Source organism: Argentina silus (genome assembly GCF_951799395.1).
Source record: "Argentina silus genome assembly, chromosome: 22".
Taxonomy (NCBI): domain Eukaryota; kingdom Metazoa; phylum Chordata; class Actinopteri; order Argentiniformes; family Argentinidae; genus Argentina; species Argentina silus.
The window spans coordinates 11,628,827-11,654,772 of NC_139676.1; the positions used below are offsets into that span (position 1 = coordinate 11,628,827).

At 42.2% G+C, this 25,946-nt stretch overlaps 2 protein-coding genes across 2 annotated transcripts in view; one reads left to right on the forward strand and one right to left on the reverse strand.

The window, feature by feature from the left end:
- The window catches only part of LOC310821867 (uncharacterized protein), a 94,571-nt gene that overhangs the window by 18,726 nt on the left and 49,899 nt on the right, over positions 1 to 25,946 (reverse strand). The gene's annotated exons all lie outside the window — the stretch shown is intronic.
- On the forward strand, positions 17,185 to 25,940 carry atf7ip (activating transcription factor 7 interacting protein; the record flags this gene model as incomplete). Its single annotated transcript, XM_083694130.1, has 9 exons — positions 17,185 to 17,197; positions 21,178 to 21,231; positions 22,173 to 22,700; positions 22,907 to 23,393; positions 23,542 to 23,723; positions 24,086 to 24,223; positions 24,643 to 24,714; positions 24,969 to 25,030; positions 25,898 to 25,940. Coding segments are annotated over exons 3-9 (1,506 nt in total), but the record flags the coding sequence as incomplete, so codon positions are not given.

Consider the following 25,946-nt stretch of genomic DNA (forward strand, 5'->3'; position numbering starts at 1 on the left):
AACTTTTGAATAATGTCAGTTGAGTTTACTAGACTCTAATGACCTGAATGTTTAAACTTCTGTTAGTGTGACGTTGCTATCAATGCTAGCTTTTGGGCAACATGCAAATGGTAAGTGGTTTTATAAAAACATTTTGAAGTGCTTATGTGACAGAGAAGCATCCAGACTACACCACCCCTTGAGTTAGACAAGGAGCAAAGGGGAATTCCAAAACACAGGGAAACACCCACCCAGCAGTTATCAACTGAATGATGAGGACAAACACAAAGGTTAAAATGTATTCAGACTTTATTAAGGAAGTTTCATGCTAGCAGCAATGGTAGATTTTCCTTATTATATGTTTTAAAGAAATCCACATGAAACATTTAGTCAGAACCCAAGACAGTCAGCTGTGTAAGATTAGCAACCTGAAGCATAAAATCACTCCACTGCAAGCCAGTACACTGCACACATGAACAATCACATGATCAGATTCTCAAGGCCCCGGCAGATTTCCAACTGCGACGAGTTGTGGTTCACATGGATAAGAGCAGGAGCATGGTGCTGGTTGCATAGGGGTGCTGACATCCCTATCTTCATGCACCAGGGAACACATCACCGTGCTGGTGAGCCTGAACGCGGCTAGGGAGGACGTCCCTCCTATTGTGATTTACGCCAAGGGCTATCCAGGAGGGCCATACACCACCGGAGCGCCACAGAACACCCTCTTCTCTGGATATGTGGACTTTTATTTTTGGGGGTTTCAGGACCACTTTCTGAGGTACACTGTGCCTCCTGCTGTGCCTCCTGCTCCTCATCTTTGATGGACACAAATCCAACTTCAACCCTTGCTTGACACGGCAAGGCGGGAGGGTGTCGTGCTCCTCTGCCTTCCACCACAGTGCACCCATGTCTTGCAGCCCCTTGACACGGGATTCTTTGCACCATTGAAAGCAGGGTTTGATGCGGCTGCCAGCAACCTTTTTAAATTTCGGCATTCATTTGTAGTGGCAAAAACACGTCTTGTGCAAGTTTTCCGCAGTCGCAACTGAAGCTGCCGGGCCACCATACATAACTGCGAGCTAAGCTCTTCATTCTTACCAGACCTGGGTGTGCGACGTGTCGGAGGTGCAATCACCGAATGCCCCACATCAGACATCCTTGCTGGACCGTGAGCTCGTTGTGTCGGCCCAGGAACGGTGATAGCTCACTTTTGGTGTGTTTTTCTGCTGGGAAGCGTCCCGTTGTTACCATGTCCAAGACAGTAGACATTGTGGTGTCTGCCATGGTGTCTCGTCGTATCTCCCTGCTGCTGACGGGCAGTGTTTCCATCTGGCGGGTGCAGAATACATCCACAGTGTCGACTTTGTCTTTGTGTTTCACTTCGAGCGCCAGCTGTGAAAGTCCATCTGCATTAGCATGCAACTCAGCGTTCTTGTACTCGATGGTGTAATTATGAGCTGACGAGAGGAGCGCCCATTGTTGCATTCTGGCTGCCGCCATTGAAGGAACACTCTTTTGAGAACTCAAGATGGTAGTCAGAGGACGATGGTTGGTGAGCAGTGTGAATTTCCTACCATAGAGGTACTGGTGGAACGTCCGTACTCCAAAGACTATACCCAGGGCTTCCCTCTCGATCTGGGCATAATTCTGCTCTGCCTTGCTGAGAGTTCTCGACGCAAAGGCGATGGGTTTTTCTTTGCCGCTGGGCAGGATGTGAGAAATTACTGCACCCACCCTGTAGGGTGATGTGTCGCAGGCAACCCGGATGGCCTGCTTAGAGTCATAGTGAGTCAATAAATGTTTTGAGATGAGTAACTGCTTTGCTTCCTGAAATGCTGACTCACAGGCAGTAGTCCAACTCCACAGCTTGCCTTTGCACAGAAGTCCACTGAGTGGATTCATGATGGAGGATAGGTTTTGAACTAACCGTCCGTAATAGTTTATCATTCCAAAAAAAAAGAACATAATTGACTCACGTTGTTGGATGCAGGGGCGTCAACGATGGCTCTTACTTTCTCTGGTGACATTGTGAAGCCCTGCAGCGTCGATGGTGTGACCCAAGTATTCCACTGACCTCCTGAAGAAATCCACACTTTCCTCGCTGAACACACAGGCCGTAGTCCTCCAGCCTGCCAAGGACAGCATCCAGGGTTTTCAGGTGCGATGTGTCGTCCGGATCCGTTACCAGTATATCGTCAAGGTAACAGGGAAGCCCCAGAAGGACTTGGTCCATAACCCTCTGGAACAAGGCTGGGGCCAAGGCTATTCCAAAGGTTGAATGTTCTTCCTTTAATCTCGGCTTTTCCCTCTTTTGTCATAGTTCTTTTTGCTTTTACACATTCGCCCTATGTGGCCTTTCTTTCCACAGTTATGGCAATCTTGGTCTTTGTACCAGCAGTCATCATCTTTCCCACATCTCTTTATGTCTCGTTATGGGAGAGGACAGGGTCACTTTGTTTACCTTGATGGAGCCGCTCAGCTGTTGCGCTTCTCTTGCGACTGTCTCCGCTGACAGATTTCCACTGCCTCGTGAAAGGTGAGAGCAGCCTCCGTCAATAGCCGTTTCTGGGTAGCTTCACTCTTTAATCCACAAACAAATCTGTCCCGAAGTGCGTCTTCCAGATGTGCCTCGAAATCACAGTATTCCGAGAGTCTCTTCAAAACTGCTACATACTGTGCAACAGTCCCCCCTTCTTCCTGGTTCCAATTATGAAAGCAAAATCTCTCCGCTATAATGACCTGTTTTGGAGAGAAATTATCCCGTAGTTCAGCCCCAATGCGCTGAAAGGTCACGTCTCCGGGCCGTGCCGGTGCAATTAAACTACGCAGCAGTCCATACGTTCTCGTGCTCATAACACTAAGCAGCACTGACACTCGTTTCTCATCTTTTACGTCATTTGGATTTCCAAGTGTTCTTCTTCTTACAAAGAAATCTTTCAATATACGTTACGCATCAATATATCCAATGGTAGCCGTCATTTGACTTTGTTCTCTTTGTGGCTGTGCTTGCATGTTTTTACTATAAATAAATAAAACTGATTGTTTTATCTATTTATATATAGTTATTGAGTCATTTTGTATATTAATTTAAAATCAGATAAAGAAATACAAATAAATTATTAGTCTTTTCTTTTGCCGGTGCTTTCGTAAAAAAAAGTCAACAAGAATAGCAACAGTATCCAAATATTTATCCTGTTGTACTTGTGTTAAACTACAAAATACACTTTTTTGTTAAAAACTAACAAAGAAACTTTAATCCAAATAGACACTACTTTATTCAGTCACTGCTAACAAAAAAACTGTGGGAGTGATGGGGGCTTAATTTGTGGCCAAATTACCTCAAATGTTGGACTGTTCCAACCATGTCAGAGTTCATTTTAGAGGCCACATCTTTCACAATTTATTTATTTTTTCACTCCCATTGTTTTTTTTTTTGTTAGTGGTGGCTTAAATTACCTCAAATTAGTAATGGCTATTTAATCTAAACTATGGATTAAAATTTCTCCTGGCCCATGGACTACTTTCAAGGTAAGGAACCATCTGACTAAATTGAAAAATCCTGAACCAACCCTTTAAATATGTTATATGGCCTAGTACATGTTCAGTGTTCAGTGAAGAGCACCACTTTGGTCAACAACAAAAAAATCTTCCTAAAATCTGATGTTGAGGTTAAGCACTGGCGTTTACATACTGATTTTATGTTTTGTTTGTTAATTAGAATATGCAGGTTTACCACTATTAAATGTTGGCATGTCAAATCTTCAGTGTGGCCAGAGAGGGCAGCAACATAAAACTAGATGCTTTTCCTTTAAAACATCACTAAATCCCAAGTCAACCAAATTCTTTATATAGGGGCTTTTGCTCATGGGTATGGAGATTTGCTGCCTCTGTGAACCAAAAGCTATTTTTAGGGGCCTTTTTTTTTAATCCCCTCAAGGCAAACATCTAGATGACATCGAAGTCCTAAATGGGTAACTGTTGCTGTTTTCAAACATTGCATTTTATCCATGAACGATTTAAGCTTGTGCCAATCCAGTGCTTTGAGGTTTATTTGGAGGAAGTGAACACTTTAGGAAGAAGTCAGGGAATCTTAACCTCTCTCGTCTGATTCTGTTTATTACTTAGAAATGCAAACAGCACTCATAGATGGTTGATTTCCAAACCTGTGGTCAGTCTTCAATCTAAAATATTCTTTAAGAAATTATTGGTGTGTGATAAAGGTAGAATTAGTCTGCCAGTACCATGAACTACCAAGAGGTGGAGAGAACTATTACCTTCACTTTACTACTTTGGTTCCATCATATAATGAAATTTAACCTCAACAAACGTCCAAGGGAAGGATAAACACATTCACAGATGAATCCTTTCATTCTCTCTGCTCCTTACTTTATGGTTGCTTTTTTACACTTCCGACTTTGTTATCCATCCTGTTCGGTCCGTTCAAATCTGTCACATCGACTCGATTCATGTTGATGACTGAACTATGGGATGAATTTGAACACTTACCTGCTTGTTCGTTTTTTTTTTTTTAACCTTTATATTATGGAATCTGTTGTCTTGTGTTAAACTGTATTCTAACAATAGTGCAGTCGAGTACTGAGGAACATCAATGTTATGTGATGTTTTGATATTTTGATGATCTCCTACATCTCCTACATAATCCATTCTGATGGGGGGGAAAAAACAGAAAATATAATGCAATTAAGTACACAAACCAATACACTTTATTTACTTTGCAGTCAGCCAGGGGTCTGTAAAGATGGTGTAAAATATGTGTCTTCTCCGCATTTTTATTCTTTCCTTGCTCCACAAACTTCATTTTGTGACATTCACACTTGCACCACACCAATGCCATGGGTTTAATTCTTAATCGTCTATCTCGCTGCCTGTACAAACTCCCTAACAAATGACTCACTGGCTGGCTGTTTTTTCCCCCCTGCAGGCTGTTAACACGTGTCTGGCTGTATTTTCCCGCCCCTCCGTCCTCACCGCTGTAGTTGAAGCTCCCTCCCCCGACCAACTCTTTGTGAAGCAAGAGGAGGAGCATGCAACAAACACCCTTTCTCACTGCTTTGCTTGTGTGAACTATTCTTCCACTTCAAACAAATGGTAATACTACTACCAGTTGGAGCACTGAGGAATGAAACAACACCAATTAAAATGTATGAGAAGACCGTTCTCAATTCAGGTATACAGTTGTTGTGATGTGACAAAAACTATTATAGAGCAATAATTGAAGACTGATTTTTGCAGTGTAATGACATCAGTTCAGTGTGAAAACCAACATTTTTAAACAAATGGGTTTAACAGATCGCACAGATCCCACCTCAACGAATAAATAAAAATGGAATTCTAGAATGACAGAGACCTTGAAATGACCCACTAAATTGCATACAGAAAACAGACAACTTGTTATCATAATGAGGAACACAATTTCAGACATCCCAGTTAAACACTTCACAAACATTAAAATGGAAGACATCTATTGGTCATTGGTGGAACTACAAAAGACAAGCAGACATTTTAATTGAGAGGAATTTTCATCCTGTAGAGGGCCAGTGAGACAACAAAATGGCAGACCTGAAAAGAGCTCTGGGCTGTGGCAACGCAAGTGTGTGTGTAATAGGATTTTACCATTCACATATTCAGGAGTTGTAGTTTGTAGATGGTATGGTAAACTTTACATTGAGGTGTCCATGTTGGGGTTTATATGGTATTTGTTAGTTATAACCCATTTAATATAAGTGTGTGATCATCAGTTCGGTAGTCGTGTAGGTAGCTCCTCTGTACAGAATCAATTTAATCTATTTGAGTGCCAAAAGGGGCAACCCTCCTTGTGTCTCTGTACCAACGTGGTAATCATACACTTTGAATAAATGGGTTATATAACCATCTGTAACTGATCTGAAAATGACACCTTGTACTGTATACCCTACTGTTCCATAGGATACTGCAAGTGCTACCGAAGCAATCTGGTCTCTGGCTGTACCCCACAATACATCAGTCTCTACTCATCCCAGGTCCCATATATCATTTTAAGAGAGCATTTGGACATTTAATAGGACGTCGTTAAAAAAGGTGTTTGGACTGCAGAATTTGAACTAGTCATGAGGAATTAATATGGTTACTATGATTGAGAAGACAATATTTGTCATAAAGTGTGTTATATGCTCTTGTGCATAAAATTGATATACCACAGTTAATTAACACATGCAACAGCAGCTGTTGACATTCTACATAGGCATTACCATTGCTATTTAATTTCTTTCTTCTTGATGAGCTTCTAAATTTTAGGCTACAGACATACAAACAACCTTGTAACCTTATAACTAACTCAGGTTAAAACAATGGTACACTGACAATATTAGACATAAATCACAACTATGCAAAACAAAAAAGTTTTTTACAGCATTGTGTTTACATTATGCATAGTAGTTCAACTGCTATCTTTTTTTTCGAGGAATAAGTGGAGGATTTTTACAGTTGACCTTTATATCTACAAATACAGTATGCCATCTGTAATTTGTTGTGTCCTTGTTCAGACTCCTCCCACTCCTGAATTCCACCCTTCCCCCACCCGCCCCATATCAGAACACCCCCTCCCCCTCTCATTGTGTCTGTTAGCTGTTGGTCCTTCGGATTCTGTTGACAATTCTTCCCGATCTCCAGTTACATCGTACAACCTATGATGTGACTGATCTGGCCATGAATACCCAATAGTTTCTAATACATACCATCATGAACATAGCGAATATGGTCCACAGCTTCGGTTTCAACTGACCTCATGTACAATGATCTATCATAGTTCCGGAAACCTACCTTACCGAACAAATACTCTAGTAGATTCTTCATCAACTGAAAGTGTACTGTGATACGGTACAATACGATACGTTGTTTTGTCGAGAGCGACAGCTGGTAGGAGGCGTCAAGGCTACCCCTCTCATCCAGCTCAACCCCCACCACTCTCCTGCTTGGAGCACGAAAAGAGGAGGAGCTGAGAACCGGAGGACGACTGTTCCGATGTGAGAGGAATAGTCTGCATGCTGATTGACACCGGTTTTGTTTTGGTGTTGTCTCGCGTCCATGTGTGTATCCTGACTGTGTCACCCTTTTTACCGTGTTTTTTTTTTTTTACACTGGTATTTATGATCTCTGTGCTGGTGCTGGAGAGCGACCGCTCTGCACATCATCTATCGTAAGGAGAGCGCGAAGCACGTTCAGCTGGAGCGGATATTGAAATATTCGCGCGACTCTGCAGATAGAACGCTTCGGTAAGTTAGCGCTCTTGCTCCCATCTGCTTGTAAAGTTTAATTAACAAATCCGTAGTTGTTTGAGTGTTGCTTGTAATTGCTCTTTGGCTGATTATGTTACTTTTACGCTCATAAATAGACGTTTCTCTATGTATTATAGACGTTTCTCTATTTATTGTTTCTTTTGTGTAAACATGTAGCTATACAACATTAGTTGGCTAGCAACGTGACTGTTCAGGCCAACCAGGGACGTTAGAAAGTTGGGGGGCGGGGCCTAACGCTAGCTAGCTAGCAGATTTTAGTGAAGTTAATGACAGTTTAGGCAGGTGATTGAATTGCTTTTAATTATTTATATATTATATGATTTAATATTTTAATGAATAACCATTTATCTCCAAGAACAGATTTTATTTTATCAACATGTCAGGCCACCCATAAGAATATTGATTGCACCATGCTTTCTTGCATAACAATAAATCAATATAATGTGACATTGCGTTAAATAAATGTTGGAATAACAAAACAATGCAGTCTCGCAGCGCACACAACAAAATGATTGCGATCTGGCAAAAAACTGATTGTTTCCCCAGCTGTCATCAGACACATAAGGGGGGCGGGGGGTTGCGGCCTCCTGTCAGCAGGTGTCCTTAAAAAAAAAAAAAAAGTGTGACTGCTATTGGATTCTACGTTTTTCACTAGCATTAACCACTATGTTATTCTCCCGTCCAAAGTCACCAGAATCGCTTGTTTAACAGGTGCGGGCCAACATTTTCGCTCGGCACATAACGGACGGGGGACGGACATCTTCTGTCATTGTCGGAATCGGGACAAATAGCCAAAATGCGAGGTGTTCACCTTACTCCGTCTCGCATTACGTTACTTTCTCTCACTATATGCGGTAACTGGTGGTGTGCTTCGGACACAGGTGCCTGCTGCATTGTAACGCACTTCATTCAAACAATTAACTCTCTTCATCTCAAGCCCAAAATACGGTTTGAATAAAAACTAACATTGTTGTTAGGTTAATCAGTGATGCTGTGGTGTTGACAGTACGTTTATAATATCACAAAGTCGTTTTTAAACGGACTTCCACCGGAGTGCCGCAGTGCGTTTTAACGCACACGTAGGATTTTTCGTGCAGCTGCCGAGTTGCAATATTGCGCACCGCCTCCTATTGAAACCAATAGACTTCCGCTGGACCTCAACCGCATTGCACACGTCTATGCGCACGTGGCGTAAGAGCTCATTCACATGACATGCGTCAAGAACAGATACATGCTCGTCCGTTAACTTCTTGTCCTTGGTCTGGTATATAGAAATTCGATTAATTTATTTTTGCGCATACCTGTGTTAACATATAGACAGATGTACATTGTGTACGTGGACTATATCAACGAAATGAACTGTAGGACCAAATGGATTGGAAAACCATGATAGGGTGTAGGTGGCAGTACAGAAGAAGCCATTTTGCTGGAGTGGCTTAGGTATGAGGTCACCATCCATTGGATAGTGCATCTGATGCATTTTGAAGCAGGGAGTTGCAGGGTTTGGAAAAATATCCTCAAGTAAAAGTATCAGGAAATAGACCTTTTCTGAATACTTTCCCTCTGGTTCCTATTATCCCCTTTTACTGCAAAACGTGTTTTACCTGGTTGCCTGTGAATCACAATCAAACCCATTCGCCACCCAGATCAACTTTCAAGTAGGTGCACTGAGGATCCTTTCCTCTCCTTTGCGCACCCTCACAAGTGCAAGGAAGGCGTTTGCATTAAGATATTCTCCATATGTCAGATTTTGTAGATTTATGTAGGGAACTTTAGGGAGTTCCCTGATCTGATTGCATAGTGGTCTCTGACATTTCAATAACCGGAGATAATAGCTCCAAGTCTGCTAGAGCAATGGTGGACACAAACTAGCAGCCAGGGCCAAGAAAAGCAGAACTGGTGGCCATTTTGAGTTGCTGCAATAACGAGTGACACCACCAGAAAATGAAGGCAGTGGAGAGACCGGGTGTGGGGGAGGGGAGAGTGAATATGTAGCTGCTGCCTTACCAGCCTGAACACAGAATTCTGAACATTATTATGCATGAAGGATTTCGATCTAAGCCTAGGCCTATTTCTCTTGATTCTCCACAAGAAGGTATTACAGAAATGCATTTCGTTGCCCTGTTGGTTCCACAAATGGAAGAGTGACAATAACCGAGTCTCTGAACATTTTGCAGTCACTTAGTTTTGTTTTATACAAAACGTTTTTATTTAATTTTTTTGGATTGAATTAAATTGTAACGATGAGGCAGTGTGTGTTCTAACAGACCCAAGGAGAGCTTTAAAGCTGTGTGACCAGGACAGAGTGCAGAACATTGTAGGAACCAACACCATTTTGCGTTAGACCCCATGTCACATGGTGTTTGCTAGCATGCTGAAGCTTTAAGCAGCCTTGTGCTTCCCTGGGAAAAACAATTAAATAACCTGCTAATAGACTAAAATCATGGCTCAATTGATGTATATAAAAAAAACACAAAAAAAGGTTAGGTATGTAAGTTTTTCCTTGTACACTTTATATTTACTATATATATATACATGACATTGCTCTCTTCTGCCAATTTGTTGCGAACCACCCCGTAGCTTCTTAAAGTGGTACAACCCTGCATCGCTGTAATTTTCCACTGAGCACACAGTCTGCCTCTGAGTGAGTTTGTTGGTGAGAGGGGGAGGGGTGTTCCAATGTCTAGTGTGTAGGCTAAAGGTTTACTGTGAAGTTTAGTTTTAGTTTTTTTTTTTGTTATTCCACAGTGTGTGTGTAAGTCACCTGAATGATTTCAGCCTGGTTTCTTGATTTTAAATCTCTATTGAGTATAGAAAGATGACATTTGTTCTGGACTTCTTTAAGGCCCCAAGTTGCGCCTAAAGTATACCATTCTGTTTCAAAATGTGAGGGGTTCTAGAATAGATTTTTTTTCTATTGTGACCAAGACAGGTTTTGGTTCTAGTCCAACTGTGTTTACACCCAGTGTGGGTCTCTTAAACCACTTTAACCTCACCCACTCAGGAACATGGTACAGTCCTGCAGACAGTTTCCCCTCCCCCACCGTTTTTTCTGGCTCTCAAATGCATGTGGTTTTGTGTTCACATGGCACAGCAGCAATTCAGTATGCTTGCTTTTTTTTCTCTCCAACTCAGAACAAATCTAACTCGGGACAAGAATAATTTGGCCTACTCCTTTAGTTACTGGCTATACTGATATAATGTATTGCAAACAATTACAATTGTTGTTATATACATTTGATATGAAACGTAGTGGTTGTATCATGTATTTTATTATAGAAACGTGATCACAAATTAACAAGGCCTCTTTAAGACTGTAAATATGCCTTATTTATGCATCAGAAAAATAGCGAATAAAAAACTGCAGTGTCAGTCATTTGCGCACCTTGTTTTGGCTAGACCTAATCACGCTTGTGGTCAGTGAGGCTAGTTAACGCAACCTATAGGCAAGCCATCATCACACTTTGTTAATATTGTTCTGGATCCCCTGGTGCAATCTAGATTGTGATGTCAGAATTCTCCAGTTAACTAAAGGTTGATAAGTTGTAACACCAGATAAGGACAGGGAGGCACAGAATGATTCTGAATATATTACCTCGACTGGTTTCAGCCTGTTCTAGCCAGTTCCTGTTTCACAACCTCTCTGGATTGGCTAACAACATGATTGAGAGAGGAGGAACGCAATCTTACTGGAATCGATTTTCTATTCATCAACATATTAATAAATAATGTATTATTATTTTACCACATTAACATCACACAATTGATACCAAATATGTAAATAATGGACAATAATAAACAATGGATTAAAGTGTGCAGTCTTTCATATCACACTGTAATAAATGTTGGCAGGAAAACCCCCAGGGTGCAGCAAAGTGTGTTGCTAGGCTCTGATCATTTGAATCTGAGCAGCAGCAGAGTAGCAGCCTGTATGTAGCTAGCTACTGCAGCAGCCCATCATCTGTCCTTGTCTCTATGATTATCTTATTTGACTAGGCAGGTTATCAGGATATTTCTCAAATTGTGTTGCTACATTCCACATGGAATGCAAGTTGCCAATAAGGAGGTGAAACAGGAGGGTGATATAGGCCTGGTCACTAGTGATTTGGTTTTGAGCAGTGTTTCTCAAACCCCAGTTTGTGGACTGGTGCCGGGTTCTGGGATGACACCAATTTAGTCCTCAAAGGAGGACATAGCTTGCTGGTCCGTGCCCCAAAAAGCCATAGCTTCCAAAGATTGAACAAACACTGGGTTAGGGCAGTAGCCTACACAGTCATGATCCCCCTTCCATTCAGTCTGCCAATCAAGATAAACGGACTGTAATTGCATAGTATTTGGAGTTGGGTGGTTTGTGTCATCACACAAGTGGATTAAGGGACAGTCCTTATTACAAAGCAATTACTAATGTACTGTGTAACTAACAACATGGAAATACAATTTTGTTACTTGAGTAATTACAGACTTTCTACACAGGTACAGGGGCATCTTGATCTCCCTGTCAGCAGCTTCCATTAAAGCTGACATTGCACAACCAGACCTTATGTGAAAAGGCTGTTATGAATGTAGCAAAAAACAATTATGTTGAATTAGTCGTGTCTGTAGCTTTGCAGAAGTCAAAATGACATCCACTCGAAGGGCTGAGGCCAGATAGACAACATGTAGGGTTAAAATAAACTGAGGTCTGTCAAAAACATATTGAGCATGTTGTTTTTCTACACAAGTGAATTTTTAACAGACAGAGATACTTTTAGTCATTTTCTTTCAATGCCCACAATTGAAAGTGATTGATATGAACATGAACACAGACCTTTTGACAGTGTGTGAAATTAATTCAACTGTCGTACAGGTAGCCAAACGTTTCTGGCTATAAAAGGTCATCTTTTGTCTGAAGATTTCTGCTAATATTGGAGTGATACTGCAAAAGTAGGCGGAGTTTCAACTCCAAGTCGCTCTGCTAGTAATTCAGTCAACAGCTGCCATGTGAAGCCCTGTAGTGCACAGCAGCACTGGTGGCCATTTTGAGTTTTTGCAGGCAGTCCAGATGCAATCTATGAAAGATAAGGGAGCAGGGGGTGGGCAGACTACACAGAGTGAGCTGTTTACTGAGTAGGCTAGTTGTAGTGAAAAAATACGTAGTCTGAAGGATTCCTAAATAATATATATTTTTGGTTTACCTCCCAAGACCAGAAATTTGGAAGAGGCCTAAACAAATATTACAATTTATGACAATTAAGGTTACATCATTTTATTTATTGCTTTCACAGTCAGTGATTTGTTTTCACGTATGATAGGCCTTATTCGGCCTATGTTGCTTGTGTATTTTTCCTGTTTATTTTGTGCTCAGCTGCACTTGGGCTATTGCACTTGGACTGTATGTTCCTCTGGAATGCCATATTTTCCTTAAAAAAAAAAAGAGCCTAATTGTCAGTTAATGGAAGAGGTATTCTTAATATATGTGCTCCCCTTCTAGTTGGAGAACCCCCCTCTGCCAGAATGGTTCAGCCCATGCTTGGCTGTAATTTTCCATGCTGTGGGAGACTGTGCTAGGGTGGGGGAGGGGTGGTGCTAAGTGTGTCAGGCAGGCTGTGCACCTCAGTAATGACTGTGCGCGCAGCTAGCTTTGGTTGGTTGGCAAAGAGCATGCTGTGCTGCCTGTTAATGCTAAACAAGTAGCCTATTTTTTTGTGGCTTTTAGCCCACATGTGCACCATGGCACACCTACTTAAAAAGAGAATGTCCCTTTGTCTTCATCCTTCTGCTATAAGGGTGTTTCAATGTGCGGTATCAAATGTCAGTGCAGTCTATGCTGTTTCAGTATCACTTGCTGACTGTTCTAGTCATGAGGCTGTGCCTGTCACGGTGCACATGTGTACAAATCCTTCAAAAAACACACCACGCTACTGAAACTAATGGAACAGTCCTAGCTCAGCCTCCCTCCCCCCCCCCCCCCCCCCCCCCCGCTCTTTTCCTCTCTGCCCTGCCAAGGCTAGTCCCCTCGATCACAGCAAAACAAATCAAGCGTACAACCTCTGTCCAACGGAAGGCCTACTTCTCCAGGCAGGTTAACTTGGATTTCTTTCATTTTTAAATGACATTTGACATTGGTGTCACTTCCCTTCTGGCTAACATATTTGTCTACATTTCAGCTTTTAATTTACAGTTCTATTTTGCTTAGCTAAAGACCGTTAAAGCTAATCTCGCGAAATTCATCGTAGGCTATAGGTTTTTTAAAATTTATTTATAAAGTGCTTTCTGTGTGTTCTGTTACGTGTTTGTTTAATAGTAGGAAAAAGCATATTTGTATTTTATAATCTTAGGAGCATTTCAGCTCTTTAGAGGTTACCGCTAGGCCTATTATTTGTGTTAAACTTGTTAGAAGTGACAGGATCCAAACTGCGGGAGTGAAGGGTAGAAAGCTGGGAACATTAATGCTTTGCAACAGGAACATGGAACAGGATATTGTCAGAAAAGTCTCATCTGTTGAACTCTTCTAGGCCGAGCCAAAATCTCTTCTCTCATTGCTTTCCTGACTAATGGAGTCAAGTGGGAAACTGTTGACAGAACAAACGTCCTCCGATCAATATGGGGAACACCACTCATCAAGGTTCCTTTTGGTGTCTCCTCCCACTTGATGCTAATTGAAGAAAAAACAAAACACCTGGGGGGGTTGAAAGGTGTAACACTTTGGATCGAATCTGATTAACCAGTTCATAACCAAATTATTTGGAGCCAGTTAGGAGGTAAGGGAATACTTCTTGAAGAATCCTGGGAACCAGCTACCTCAGCTATAAATCAACTGTGAATGACAAATTCAACATTTACGAGTTTTATTCAACAGTGCTGAGTGAGGAAAAATATGTTTTTTTCAGTATCTTGTGAGAGATCTGAAAGCTGCTGGAAATTATATTGAAATCAGCTGAAACAACTTCTTGAAATGTAGGCTTTTGCCTACGCTTACAGGGCATCATGTAGGCCTCAGAACAGAACATGGGAGGACTGCTTTCGGCTCAAGGGAGCCTTGACGGGGGGGGGGAAAGCAGTGGCTTGGAATCCATTTCTCAGAACACTTTTTGGTTTGAGCATATTCTCTCTCTCTTTCTCTTTTTTTGTGTAACACACCAGAAGTAGTATTCAGACAGCTCCATGCACATTTGAATTGTTTCTACTAGATCTTTATTGTCCTGCATATTTCAGGCTTGGATTCCTTTTGTCTAATTAGCATCAGGAATAATGTGATTAATGGCCTACAACATACGCTGTATGGTGTGTAGACAAGTTTGAGGCATTTTTGTGACTTGCAATAAATATCCTCTGGCTGTCTGTTTTCATACTGATGAATGATGGTGTTTTTGCACAAGAATTGTTAAGTACTTACCATTTTCATTGATTTGGAGCCATTTTCTCATAGCTGTCTGACCATGCTGCCGGACGTTGTTGCTCTGTCAACTAAAGTCAGCGACATTTTTGAGGTGGAGGGGAATGATTGAGATGGATAGAGACAAATTCAGAGTGACAATGGAAGTCTTTGGCTTTGACTGGAAATTAGTAGTTCTGCTGCGATAGACTGTTTTGGAGTGATCCATTCGTGATCATTTGGGTTTCTTTAGACTTGTGACAGAGAAAATCTCTTGTACCTTTTTGGAGGATGTTGATTGATGGATCCGATAGACTATGTGTAAATCATTTACACAAAATCTGAGGCACAATGAGAATACTTGATGAGCTGTTTGTTTATTTTTTTTATCCATGATAGTCAACTGAGAGAGACACAGAGGTTCATCAAGCCCACCCATTTTATTTTGTGCGTGATCTTGTCTGCAATGCCGTTTCAATGCATGTTGTGATTCGCTCCATGACTGCTAAGAGGAACATGTGGCGACAAGGAAGGACATCTTAAGAATGATCTCCCTGTCAGCAGCTTTTTATTAAACCAGACAAGACGACATGGAAAGGCTGTGATGATGTCAACAAAAAGCAATGATGTGGTGGATCTCAACCAGTCAATGTCATGACTTCCACACTAAGGCTCCTGGCCAAGTAGAAGGACAAAAATGGAAATTGGTATGCATGGAGTATGCATGAAATGACTTGGGCTTCCTCTCATATATTTTTTTAACAATGTGAAAAATCCATACAGTTGTACCTTTCCCTCATAATAATGAATAGGCAATGAACTCCTGGTGTTAACTGAATTCTCAAGTGGCTCAAAGGTCAGAGCATGAGGATGGATCTGGAAGCTGAAAAGGAGAAGTGGAGGCATAGCTAGTAATGCAGGAAGGTGCATGTACAAGCTGAGAAACCACAAGAGCTGAAAATAATTGTTAATGTTCATGAAGATGCAATACAGTGGTAAAAAAAAAGGATTTCTCAATCAAAGGTCAGAACAGTCAAATATACTCTACTTACATTGTTAGTTAGCAGGAACAATCACCAAAAGAGACACGGGAAAGAGGCAGGTTATAAATAGTCATCTTTTGGTGAAATCCCTTTCAGGCCGAAATGTAGATCAATGCAAATATTCAGTTGATACTGAAAAGTGGGCGGGGTTTCAACTCCTGTGTCCTCCTGCGAATGTGGATACTGATTTTAACAGCCAAGCACTAAAGCCCTTCTGCGCACAGCGCTGGCGGCCATTTTGAGTTTCTGCAGGCTGCCCAGACGCAGCCTATGGAAGAGAAGAGAGTGGGGGAAGGGCAGAGTACGCAGAGTGAGCTAGTAGCTGGGCAACATTATTTATACAGTGGTGAAATTGAACACATTTATAATCAACATGGTTTTAAATGATCTAATTTTGGCCTCAGCTTGTAATATTAGAGCAGTGAGAGAAACAGAAATGAATGAATACTAAAAGAATGTGTGATGATTTAACGTTATATCAACATAGTATTGCCATCAGTGATTAGTTTTCACAGGCTGAATGTTATAGGTCTATTAATTAATCATATTAATTGATTGATTTTAATCAATGTTTTTGTCACCTCAGAAAAAAGTGAATTACCTTTTACCTGTTACCTCTGTATTTTTTCTAGTCTTTGTATGCTCAAGCCACATATAGTATGCAATTATAGTGTTCAGGCACAAGAAAAATGATACTCTAAAACTGGTATTATTTTACAGCTTGTAAAAACATGTATGGACTCGAATGTGCTGTCTGGGGTTGTATAGCTTGTTCCAGAAGGCTGTTCTCTAATGTTCTGGTAGATGTTCTGTCTCTCCCTAAAACATAGATTTTTTACTTTACAGGAGCAATAGTCTAAATAGATTTGTGGAGGTTACTGTCATGCAAATGGTTCTACCTCTCTAGCTCCCCCTCTAGTTGGAGAACCCCCCCCTCTGCCAGAATGGTTCAGCCCGTGCTAGGCTGTAATTTTCCATGCTGTGGGAGACTGTGCTAGGGTGGGGGAGGGGTGGTGCTAAGTGTGTCAGGCAGTTCAGTATTGACTGGGAGTAGCTAGCTTGGGTATTTTGGCAAAAGGCACACTGTGCTGCCTGTTGGTGTTGTTCAGAAGTTGCAAAATAAGTGGCCTATTTTGCATATGATGTTACCTTCAGGTGGTCACAATGAGGAGGGATCCTTTGAAGGAGGAAACGCTTCTGCTTTCATGTTTTTGTTAGTAGGTTGTTGTCATTGTGCGAATGTTAGTCAGTGCTGTTGTGCCAGTGTCCCTCTGCTGACTGTTTTCAGTCATGAGAGGCATTGTCACTGTGTGCACATGTAGCCTACACAACCTTCAAAGTACACGCCACGCTGCTGAAACAGATGGAACAGTCCTAGCTCAGCCCCCTCCCCCCCTCCCCCTCCTGCTTTTTTTCTCCCTCTCTCGCCTGCCTTTGCTAGTTCCCTCGATCCCAGCAAAACCACGCGCACGACCTCTGCCCACCGGAAGAAGGCCTCCTTCTCCTGACTTTTCCTGTCAAAGGTTAACTTAGTTTTCTCTCTTTTACAAATACATTTGACATGTCCATCTTTTATTGCCTCACTCAGATTATCATTTCAGCTTTTAACTACCAGTTTTATTTTCTCAATTTTTCGCTAAAGAGCGCTAAGCTAATCACACAGCGCTGAAGTGATTGTGAGGTTTTTTTTAATCATTATTTACGAAGAGCTGTCTGTGTTAATCGCTGTTTGTTTCATATTAGAAAAACATGCATTTTAGGATTGGCATGCTCAATCTTGTTAATCTAGTAACATTTAAGATGGTCTGAGCTGTGAGAATGGTAGGAAGTATTGTGCATATTGTGGCAAAAAAAATAACTTTGAATAGTGAAAAACAAGCTGTGTTGGGGACAAGAATCGGATGGACATGAACAAAGAAGCAACAACAGTCACCTGAGGTTTACCAAGTCTCTTCTTCTCTTGGGAGTCCCTTGTCCCATGGGAAACGACAGACACAAAATCTGCCTCTGATCAATATGAGGAAAAACATGAATCAAAGGTCATGTTGGTGTGCCTGCCCTTGTCACTAATTGAAAATAATTATTAAACCCACACCTGTGGTTTGAAGGCAGACCATTTTGGATTGAATCCAATTAACCCACAGCTAACGACCTTACATCCTTGTGGAAGCAGGATATGGAGTATAAGGAACCAAACGAGTTCTTGAAGATTCCTGGGACCCAGCTATCATGAAAGGAAAGGGCTGACATGCAGGCACACTGGCCTCTGCTCCCATGTTGTTTATTCACTCCCTCAGACCAGCTACGTGTGCCAAATCAATTGTGAACATGAACAATTCAACGTTCATTTTATTTTTATTTTTATTTTATTTTTTACCAAACATCAAAACTTATTTTTGTGTCTTGAGGGAAATCTGAATGTTGCTGAAAGAAACTGAAAATCAGCTGAAACAAAGTCTGCAGGAGCCTAAAGAGCCTGAGAGGGAGCAGAGTAAAGGGCCTCACAGCAGAACACAGGAACGCTGCACTTGGCTGGAAGGAACTCGTTTAACAGACGAAAACATGGACCGGGAAAATGTGTGGCTCTGGAGTCCATCTCTCTGGAACCTTTTGGTTTTGTGGTTACCTCCTCCCACTTCTGTACGAAACGGACGTAATGAAGTGCTCTATAGGCCCATCATGCCATTGACTGAACATTTTTGCATGGTTTTTCAAGAGAGGAGAGGATTTTTACAGTGGCCTGAAGAGACCTATGCCACGCATGCATATATACTCCCTTTTGGAATAAGCATCATGAAGAATCAGTGTGATTAATGGACCTGCACCTGCATTGTCAGCCGAGTAGAAATAGGCTAGTTGAGACGATGAATTTTTTGCCACTAATGCAATCAATGTCGGCTCTGCATCCCTGTTGCCACACTGATGAATTCAGGAATGGGCTGATTACTGGAGAAATATTTATAACTCACTTGAGTCACAGATGTGCCCGTGAAATTTCAGTTCTGTAATTTGCTGTGCTGTTGTATGGCCCCTTTTGGAGTGGTTTAAGCACTGGATGGTCAGATGAGTCAAACGCTACCAGGAGAGGCGTGGACAGGAATGGCTACTTAAGATGATTTATTTTCCATCATCTAGTTATGAAATCAGACGTCTACGTCTAGGCTTACACAGACCAGCAGGACATGGCCTTCATCAATCACTAAATGCTATAGCACATGGGATTAGCTGATGATCAGCTATGACCCGGATAATGGGAGTGAGAGGGGGAGAAAATAAACTCAAAGAAAATGCACTTTCATCACACCATTTTACAAATTGAAATGGGGGATCAGAAAAGTGCGTAATTTACGGAATATAAAAAACAAAAAACAAAAACAAACGGAACGTCTATCTACATACAAATATATGTGAAACTTGTGTGTCATTTTTGCAGTGAACATACAGAGCAGTTTATTTATTAACATGGTGGGGGGGTGCAACTTGATATGCTACACTGTATCCAGAATCTGTTAGCAGCTTCTGAGGGCTCAGCCTGCCTGCCTGCCTGCGCACAGCAGAGATGGCGGCCATTTTGAGTTTCTGCAGTGAATTCCCGACGCAGTTAATGGCAGAGTGGGGGAGGGGAAGACTACGCGCAGTGAGTAATAACATTGGAATGTGAACTGAGCCACTGGATATCACTGGACTGTGGTAATACAGCACCGGTTCATGTGAAGAAAACCAATATCAGAGATTATAGAATAAGATTATATGTAAGATTATATAATATGGACCACAGTGAAAATGTGAGGCGATAATATCATTTCTTTTTTTTTTTTTAGTTGACATTTTTCATCATCTAGTCGAAAGGACATTTTTTTTTTACAGTCGCAGGACATTCCGTAGGTTTACAACAAAAAGAAAATCACAGCTTGAATCCTGTTTACAAGCTTTCCTGCATGTGAGTGGGGTAGCTATGCACTTACAGCAAAGTGCCTATTGTGTATAGTCTAGGCTATAGCCACTTAGCAAATGCACCCTTCACACTGGGTGCTAAGCTATGTGCAGTTTGTGTAGCGGACGTTGTACAGTCCGGGGTGGCTGTCATGTGATAGCAGACAGCACACTGATGTGCAAACAAGCTACAGGAAGTCAATGGCACAGGGGTGGGGCAATGACGTGGCCTATTTTTATGGATGTGCTGTCAGTCTACTGCAGCCTGTCTAGGCAGCAATGCAGCAGTAATGCAGTTGTAACTGGAACTAAACCTAAAGCAGCTTTGCCGCGTCAGTCTGTAATATGTTGCTGGGGTGACATCAAAGGGTTCAGTCCTCATTATCTGCCAGTGATGATTTTTGGAAATGAAAAAAAAAAAATCTCTCAACCATATATATCCATAGCTATTTCGTCTCACAGAACTGTTTTCAGCACTTTATTTAATGGGCCTGTTTGCTGCCATTAACCTAGTCTTTCCTTGGACATTGTTGTAACGACACGTAGCCTACATTCTGGTACTTCAAAGAATTCAACACACATGGTGTAATTACCTTGTGCCAGTACTGCTTGTTTATTATGTGGAATCCCAAAGACAACCAAAAGAAATAGCCCAAAGCAGAGGTTATTTCTGTGTAATTATCATCATATGTAATTATCATTACCCAGTCAACTCTGTAGCCGCAAGTGCAGCGAAAATTGCTCCGCAACCATTACTGATCCCAGCGTGTGACTAGCACCAGAATGGGGAGGTCCTGTGTGGTGTTAACACCTTTTACCCCGTAGCTTTGCTATTCGCCAAGTTAATTCTGGCTTATTTGACTGGTAACTAGGTTATTTGACTGGTAACTAGGTTAAAATGGCTTATGCAGATGGGTTAAAGCATTTCTGTTATCCAGTCTGTAGTTTGTCAGTGGCTTTAGCTGTCATGCCAAGAATTAACTGTCAAAGTTTGATCATGGTGTAGTTTAGGCTTACGTCTGCTCTGATCCTCTGTGTGTGACGGGAGGCTGGGGGAGATTGGAATCGGATGACGTGAATGAGGAATGCGTGTTTAATATCATTCCTCATTCCATTCCATGCATTACAATGAGCCTGTCCTCCTATTTGTACCACCACCAGCCTCCCCTGGAGTAGGCCTGTGTGTGTGTGTGTGTGTGTGTGTGTGTGTGCGCGCGCGCGCGCCTGCCTGTCTGTGTGCGCCTGTCTGCGTGCGTATAGCCTATATATTTGGTCCTAAAGGTACTGTGACACATTGTTATGCTCACATATTGCCATTATTGTGACACAGGTGTTCGTGGTGTGGGCAGTCAGGGATGTGATCACACCCATTACCTGTGTTTTTGTTATAACTAAATTAAACTTGGTTACTCATTGAAAGGCCCAGTATGTCTCCCTTGCAATGTGTACTGAATATCAAATTACCTGTGCTTGTCCTGTATAATATCCCTACCTGCATACCGCTCAAGCATGAGTCAAAGTCAATACAGTGAATTCATATGAAATGTGTTCCCCTTATGTTTTTCTCTAGGTTATTGGAGCTTTTTGGTGCCAAATCCATGATCGAAAACAACACTACCTCCAGGTGAGACATTTTTAAAATGATGTTATATATCATTATAAAAATCTCTACATATTTTATATTTAAAATCATTCAACATATGGTCACACATCAGGCTATTAAATGGTTAACATTCTAGGCCTGCTACACTTATTGCCACAACTGATTTCAGTGTGATGAAACAGTGAAGCCTAAAGAAATGCACAACTACACTAGTGCACACTAGCCCTGAAACCGAAATACGTTCAGCAATTGGAACTGTGTACGGTAAGTCAAGCACCCGTTGCATAACCGTCACTGTTGCCAGCAGAGCATGAAACCGGCAGCCCTGATTTGCTGGGGAAGTGGCCAATGAGAGTGGAGGGGGAGTGGGAGAATGCAGAGCAATGCTGCTGTCCTCTGGAACAATGTTAGTTCCACGCTGCAGGACGGGGCTGTACTGCACTTGACATCCCAGGGCTTGTCAGCCAATTGAAGTGAGGGATAGTGATGAGGGCAGAGTGGGCACTGCTGTCATGTTAGCAAGATTGTCATTTTGGACTGTATGGCAGTATTAGTTCACAGAAGTTGTGAGCGAAAAAATGCTGGACTTATCGCCAGGAGAAACAGCCAGGGTTTGAGATTGTGTAGTTAGGACTCATCTGAGGTCACATTTGCTGTGTAAATTGACTTGTTGAAAAGGATAGCTAAGAAAGCAGAGCTCACAGTGGAAAAAGAACCTTCCAGAATAGAACAAAGGAGAGGAAACAACCCACAGGGTTCTACAGTGACCCCTAGTGTTGGCTCTGAAACACTGCAGCGCCTGCCTCATCTGTACTACTGCGGTGCGTAGAGGGCAGGTGGGTGGATAATGCTGGTAACACTCCCAAAGATCATGTCTGTCACTGTGGTGCTTGTCGCTCTGTCACTGTGGTATTTCTGCCCTGCTAGACTAACAGCCCTCATCCCTGCTTGTCTCTTCTCAGGTGAAAATGGAAGTTGCCGTGGCGGAGGAGAAGAAGAAAATCTTCCGAGCGAGGAAGACTATGAAAATAAGCGACCGCCAGCAACTGGAGTCTCTCCACAGCACCTTGTCGTCCCCCGTCCCTCCTCAGTCCTCGGCCCCCCCTCCTCAGACCCCTCTAGTCAACGGCACGCACACAGCGGATGGACTGAAGGGGGCAGACAAGGAGCAAAATGACACAGACTTGAAGAGCTCCCGCTCCACATCTCCTGTCTCCCAGGCCTCTCGCTCCCCACCCCTGATCTTGACCCTATCGTTGTCCCCCTCCCCACCCTCCCATAGTTCTAACGCCAAAGAGGGCACCCCTCCCTCACCCCCATCGCCATTCCATTCCCTGAACAGCGAACTGAAGAGGATGGAAGAAGAGGGGAGGAAAGAGTGTTCTGTGTCCCCTTCAAATGAGACTAGGAAAGGACAGGACAAAGAGGTGACCACAAAGATGGAGGACAAGAAGAAAGAAGAGAAAGAAGCCACTGGCACGAAAAAAGAGGTTTGTATGAGAGAGAAATAATATTAGTATTACAAGATGGCAAAGATAGGTCAAAGAAGACATTTTGGGTCATGGTTTGATACTGTTGAAGATGGATTAGGGGTCCAAGCATTGCCAGAACTTTTGTTTTTTTTAGCTAGCATTAGGTGGTTTGGCGGCTCGCTAATTGTAGCCAAGTTTACTTACCTGGTTGTTCTCTTCTCCAGGAGACATGCACTACAACAGAGGACAAAGCCGCGGATTCTCCTAAGGATTCTCAGTCCTCTGCTGTTTCACCTGGCATGTCTGCCAAAGAGTCCGGGAAGGACAAGGGGACAGAGCAGGATGACATTGTGGCCATGGAAACGGACAAGGACAGTGTAGAGAACAAGGCCCCTGAGGAGAAATCCCGCTCACCAAAGGTTACCACCACAGCTGCCCCCAAGGCTACCACGGCATCCCCCTCCAATCTCTCCCCAACCTCTGCCCCCGAGGCTGATCAGGACATCAAAGAGGAGGAGGAGGGGGACAAGGGAAAGAAGGATGATAATCAAAAAGCGAAGGAAGGGTTAACGGAAAAGGTGGAGAAGAACATGGAGGAAAAGATGCAGGTGGTCTCTGTGAAAAGGGAGTTTAAAGTGAAAGCGCAGGTTCACTCAGAGTTTAATGGCGCTACCTCGTCTCATCCCTCATCCACCTCTTCCTCAGACACAGGTATGAAACAGCAGGATCGGGGGGGGGGGGGGCAATAGGGTGATACACAACATAAAGATTTAAAAATTCATAATTCACAAGTACGCTGCAAAGAAAATATATTCCTGTGGCCACTAACTAAACAAATTACATCACACTCTCTTTACAGTTGCGAAGGAGGAAAAGGGCACTGTGTCTGGACAGAAGCGTCCTATATCTGAGGGCGATGGGAAAGATGGACTGAAGGTGGAGAGAGAAGGGAAAAGGCAGAGGGTGGACGGTGTGGAGTTAGAAGCACAGCTGGAGCTGAAAATCACTGCAAATGCGGGCAGTCGCCTTAAACTTGAAAAGGTTTGTCTGACTGTCTGGCCATTGGAAGATCAGCTGTTTGTTCTCATGGGTTGATGTTTCTCCCCCGTGGGCAAATTCCAGATTGTTTACTTTGTGTCAGTGTTTGTACCCTCAAACAATCCACCTCCTCAAAACTCTCTAGTCTCTATGTAATGCTTTCATCTCAGGCCACACATATTGAAGAAGGCTTCGGCCTAAACTTTTGTGGTGTGCACTTGTTACAGTGCTTCTGCATAATAATAGAAGAAGAAAAAAGATCATAATAAAAAAAATAAAAAAAAGCAGTTTGCCTTTTTTGGGTGCGAACCCCCTCCTGGTTCCTGATGCCTTCGCCTGGAGCTCTCATCATCTCTCCTCCTCAGGTCGTGCAGCAGTTGGTGGAGGAGCGGTTGCGGGTGCTGCAGCTGACTGTCTTCGACCAGAATTTGCAGGAGCTGAAGGACAGGGTAGAGAAGATTGACAGTGCCACCAAACACCAGAGCACCCTTAACACACTACAGGTAACACCAAAGCTTCTAAAATAAATAAATAAATAAAAACAATTTGATAAGAATGGCTATATAGACTTGTATCTTACGAAGAAAAACATGAACAAAAGAAGCCATACTCCCAAAAAATACCAAATAACTTTTTTTGGGGGTGGAAAAGTGCATAAGCCTTTATTGGTGGCTCACCACCAATGTGTTTCAGCGACTGCCATAATCAGGGTACACGTTTTCTTTTTCCTCCAAGTTGGAACATACATTTTGCAAACAGTTCAACAGTTAGCTTAGTAGCTAACACCACCAATTTGGCATTTCGGTTGTGCTGCAAAGTCAGTCTTTGCAATGGACAAAGCACAAAAGAGAGGCATCAATAACATCATCCTTACAACTAGAAAGACTCACATTTTATCATTGTCTCTCTCACTCTTTTTCAGGCCAAGATTGCTAGACTAGCAAAAAAATTCGGAGAGGCCAACCAGGCCTCAGAAAACAAAAGAAAACAGGAGGTAACACATGTCATAATAAATGTAATAATTTTCATAATTTAAAATGTAATTACTAGGTAAGTTCTTTGCAACCAGGAAAATGCTTCAATCGTGGGAATAGTACAATCTGCTTTGTGCTTTTGGTAGTGGCAGGATCTTAAAAAAATATATATTGGTGTCACAGATAGATGTTTAAAGTCATCTAGCTAGTCGGTTAATATTGAGCTGCCCAATGAAAATAGTTTTAACGATGTTAATTTTGTTTGTCATTTTAGCAGGCGCTCACATCCCCTGTTGCCAAGACTACACCTATGACGAACACCACTCCTACACAACGGTAAGTCTTTGCTCTTCCTGCTGCCTCCTTATTTGGAATGTTTTTAATGACTTAGAAGCAATTCCTGTGGATCATTTGGATATTACAACCAACAGTATTCGAAACAGACTTACCAGCCTTATATTTCTATAAATGTGAGACACATGTTTTTGAGTTATTTTTTAATTATATCAACGCAACACATAATATAGGAGTCACAGTTTTCAGACTTTTAAATCTCCCCATGGCAGACTTTCACCTAATCTTTCAGTTTCCTTTTGTTCACCCCATGTGATTGCACATTTTAATTGTTTTGGGGGGTTTTTGCAGCGTAAAACGTATTTCCTTTCTTTGTCATTCAAATCATGCTGCAATGTGTTTTTAGCATTGTATGTGGATTTTCCATTGTGCCTTTGTATGAACGTGACAATACCGGCCTGAAGCCAATACCACACACGGAACCACACACAACGCGTGATTGAACGTGTGTGGTTCTATCCTGGATCGTTATCTGTTAACACTAGAGGCTGGATTTAAGTCTTGTGAAGATTGAAATAAGGGCCTACAACTCCTCTAAAACCATACTTTCAGGAAAACAGATGATAATTATCTTTTGTCAGGACTGCCTTGACTTGACCATTTGAGTGTCTTTCTCTCACATTTTCCCCCCAAAAAATTCCCACCTTGAGTATTTTGTTTGGATTAAATGAGTCACAACTTGCCGATTTTTTTATTTTTTTTTCCTTCACCTGCAAAAAACACCACGTGGTTCAAGGTCCAGAGTCTTGTGACGTTATACAATGTGAAGCTTGAGATCAACCTCATGCTGTACAGAGTAATACAGTTATGCAGAAACCCGATCCAACTGCACCTCTCCTCCCCCAACAGCGTGCTTCGAAGGCAGCCGCTGGAGATGCAGTCTGGGGTACAGAGAGAG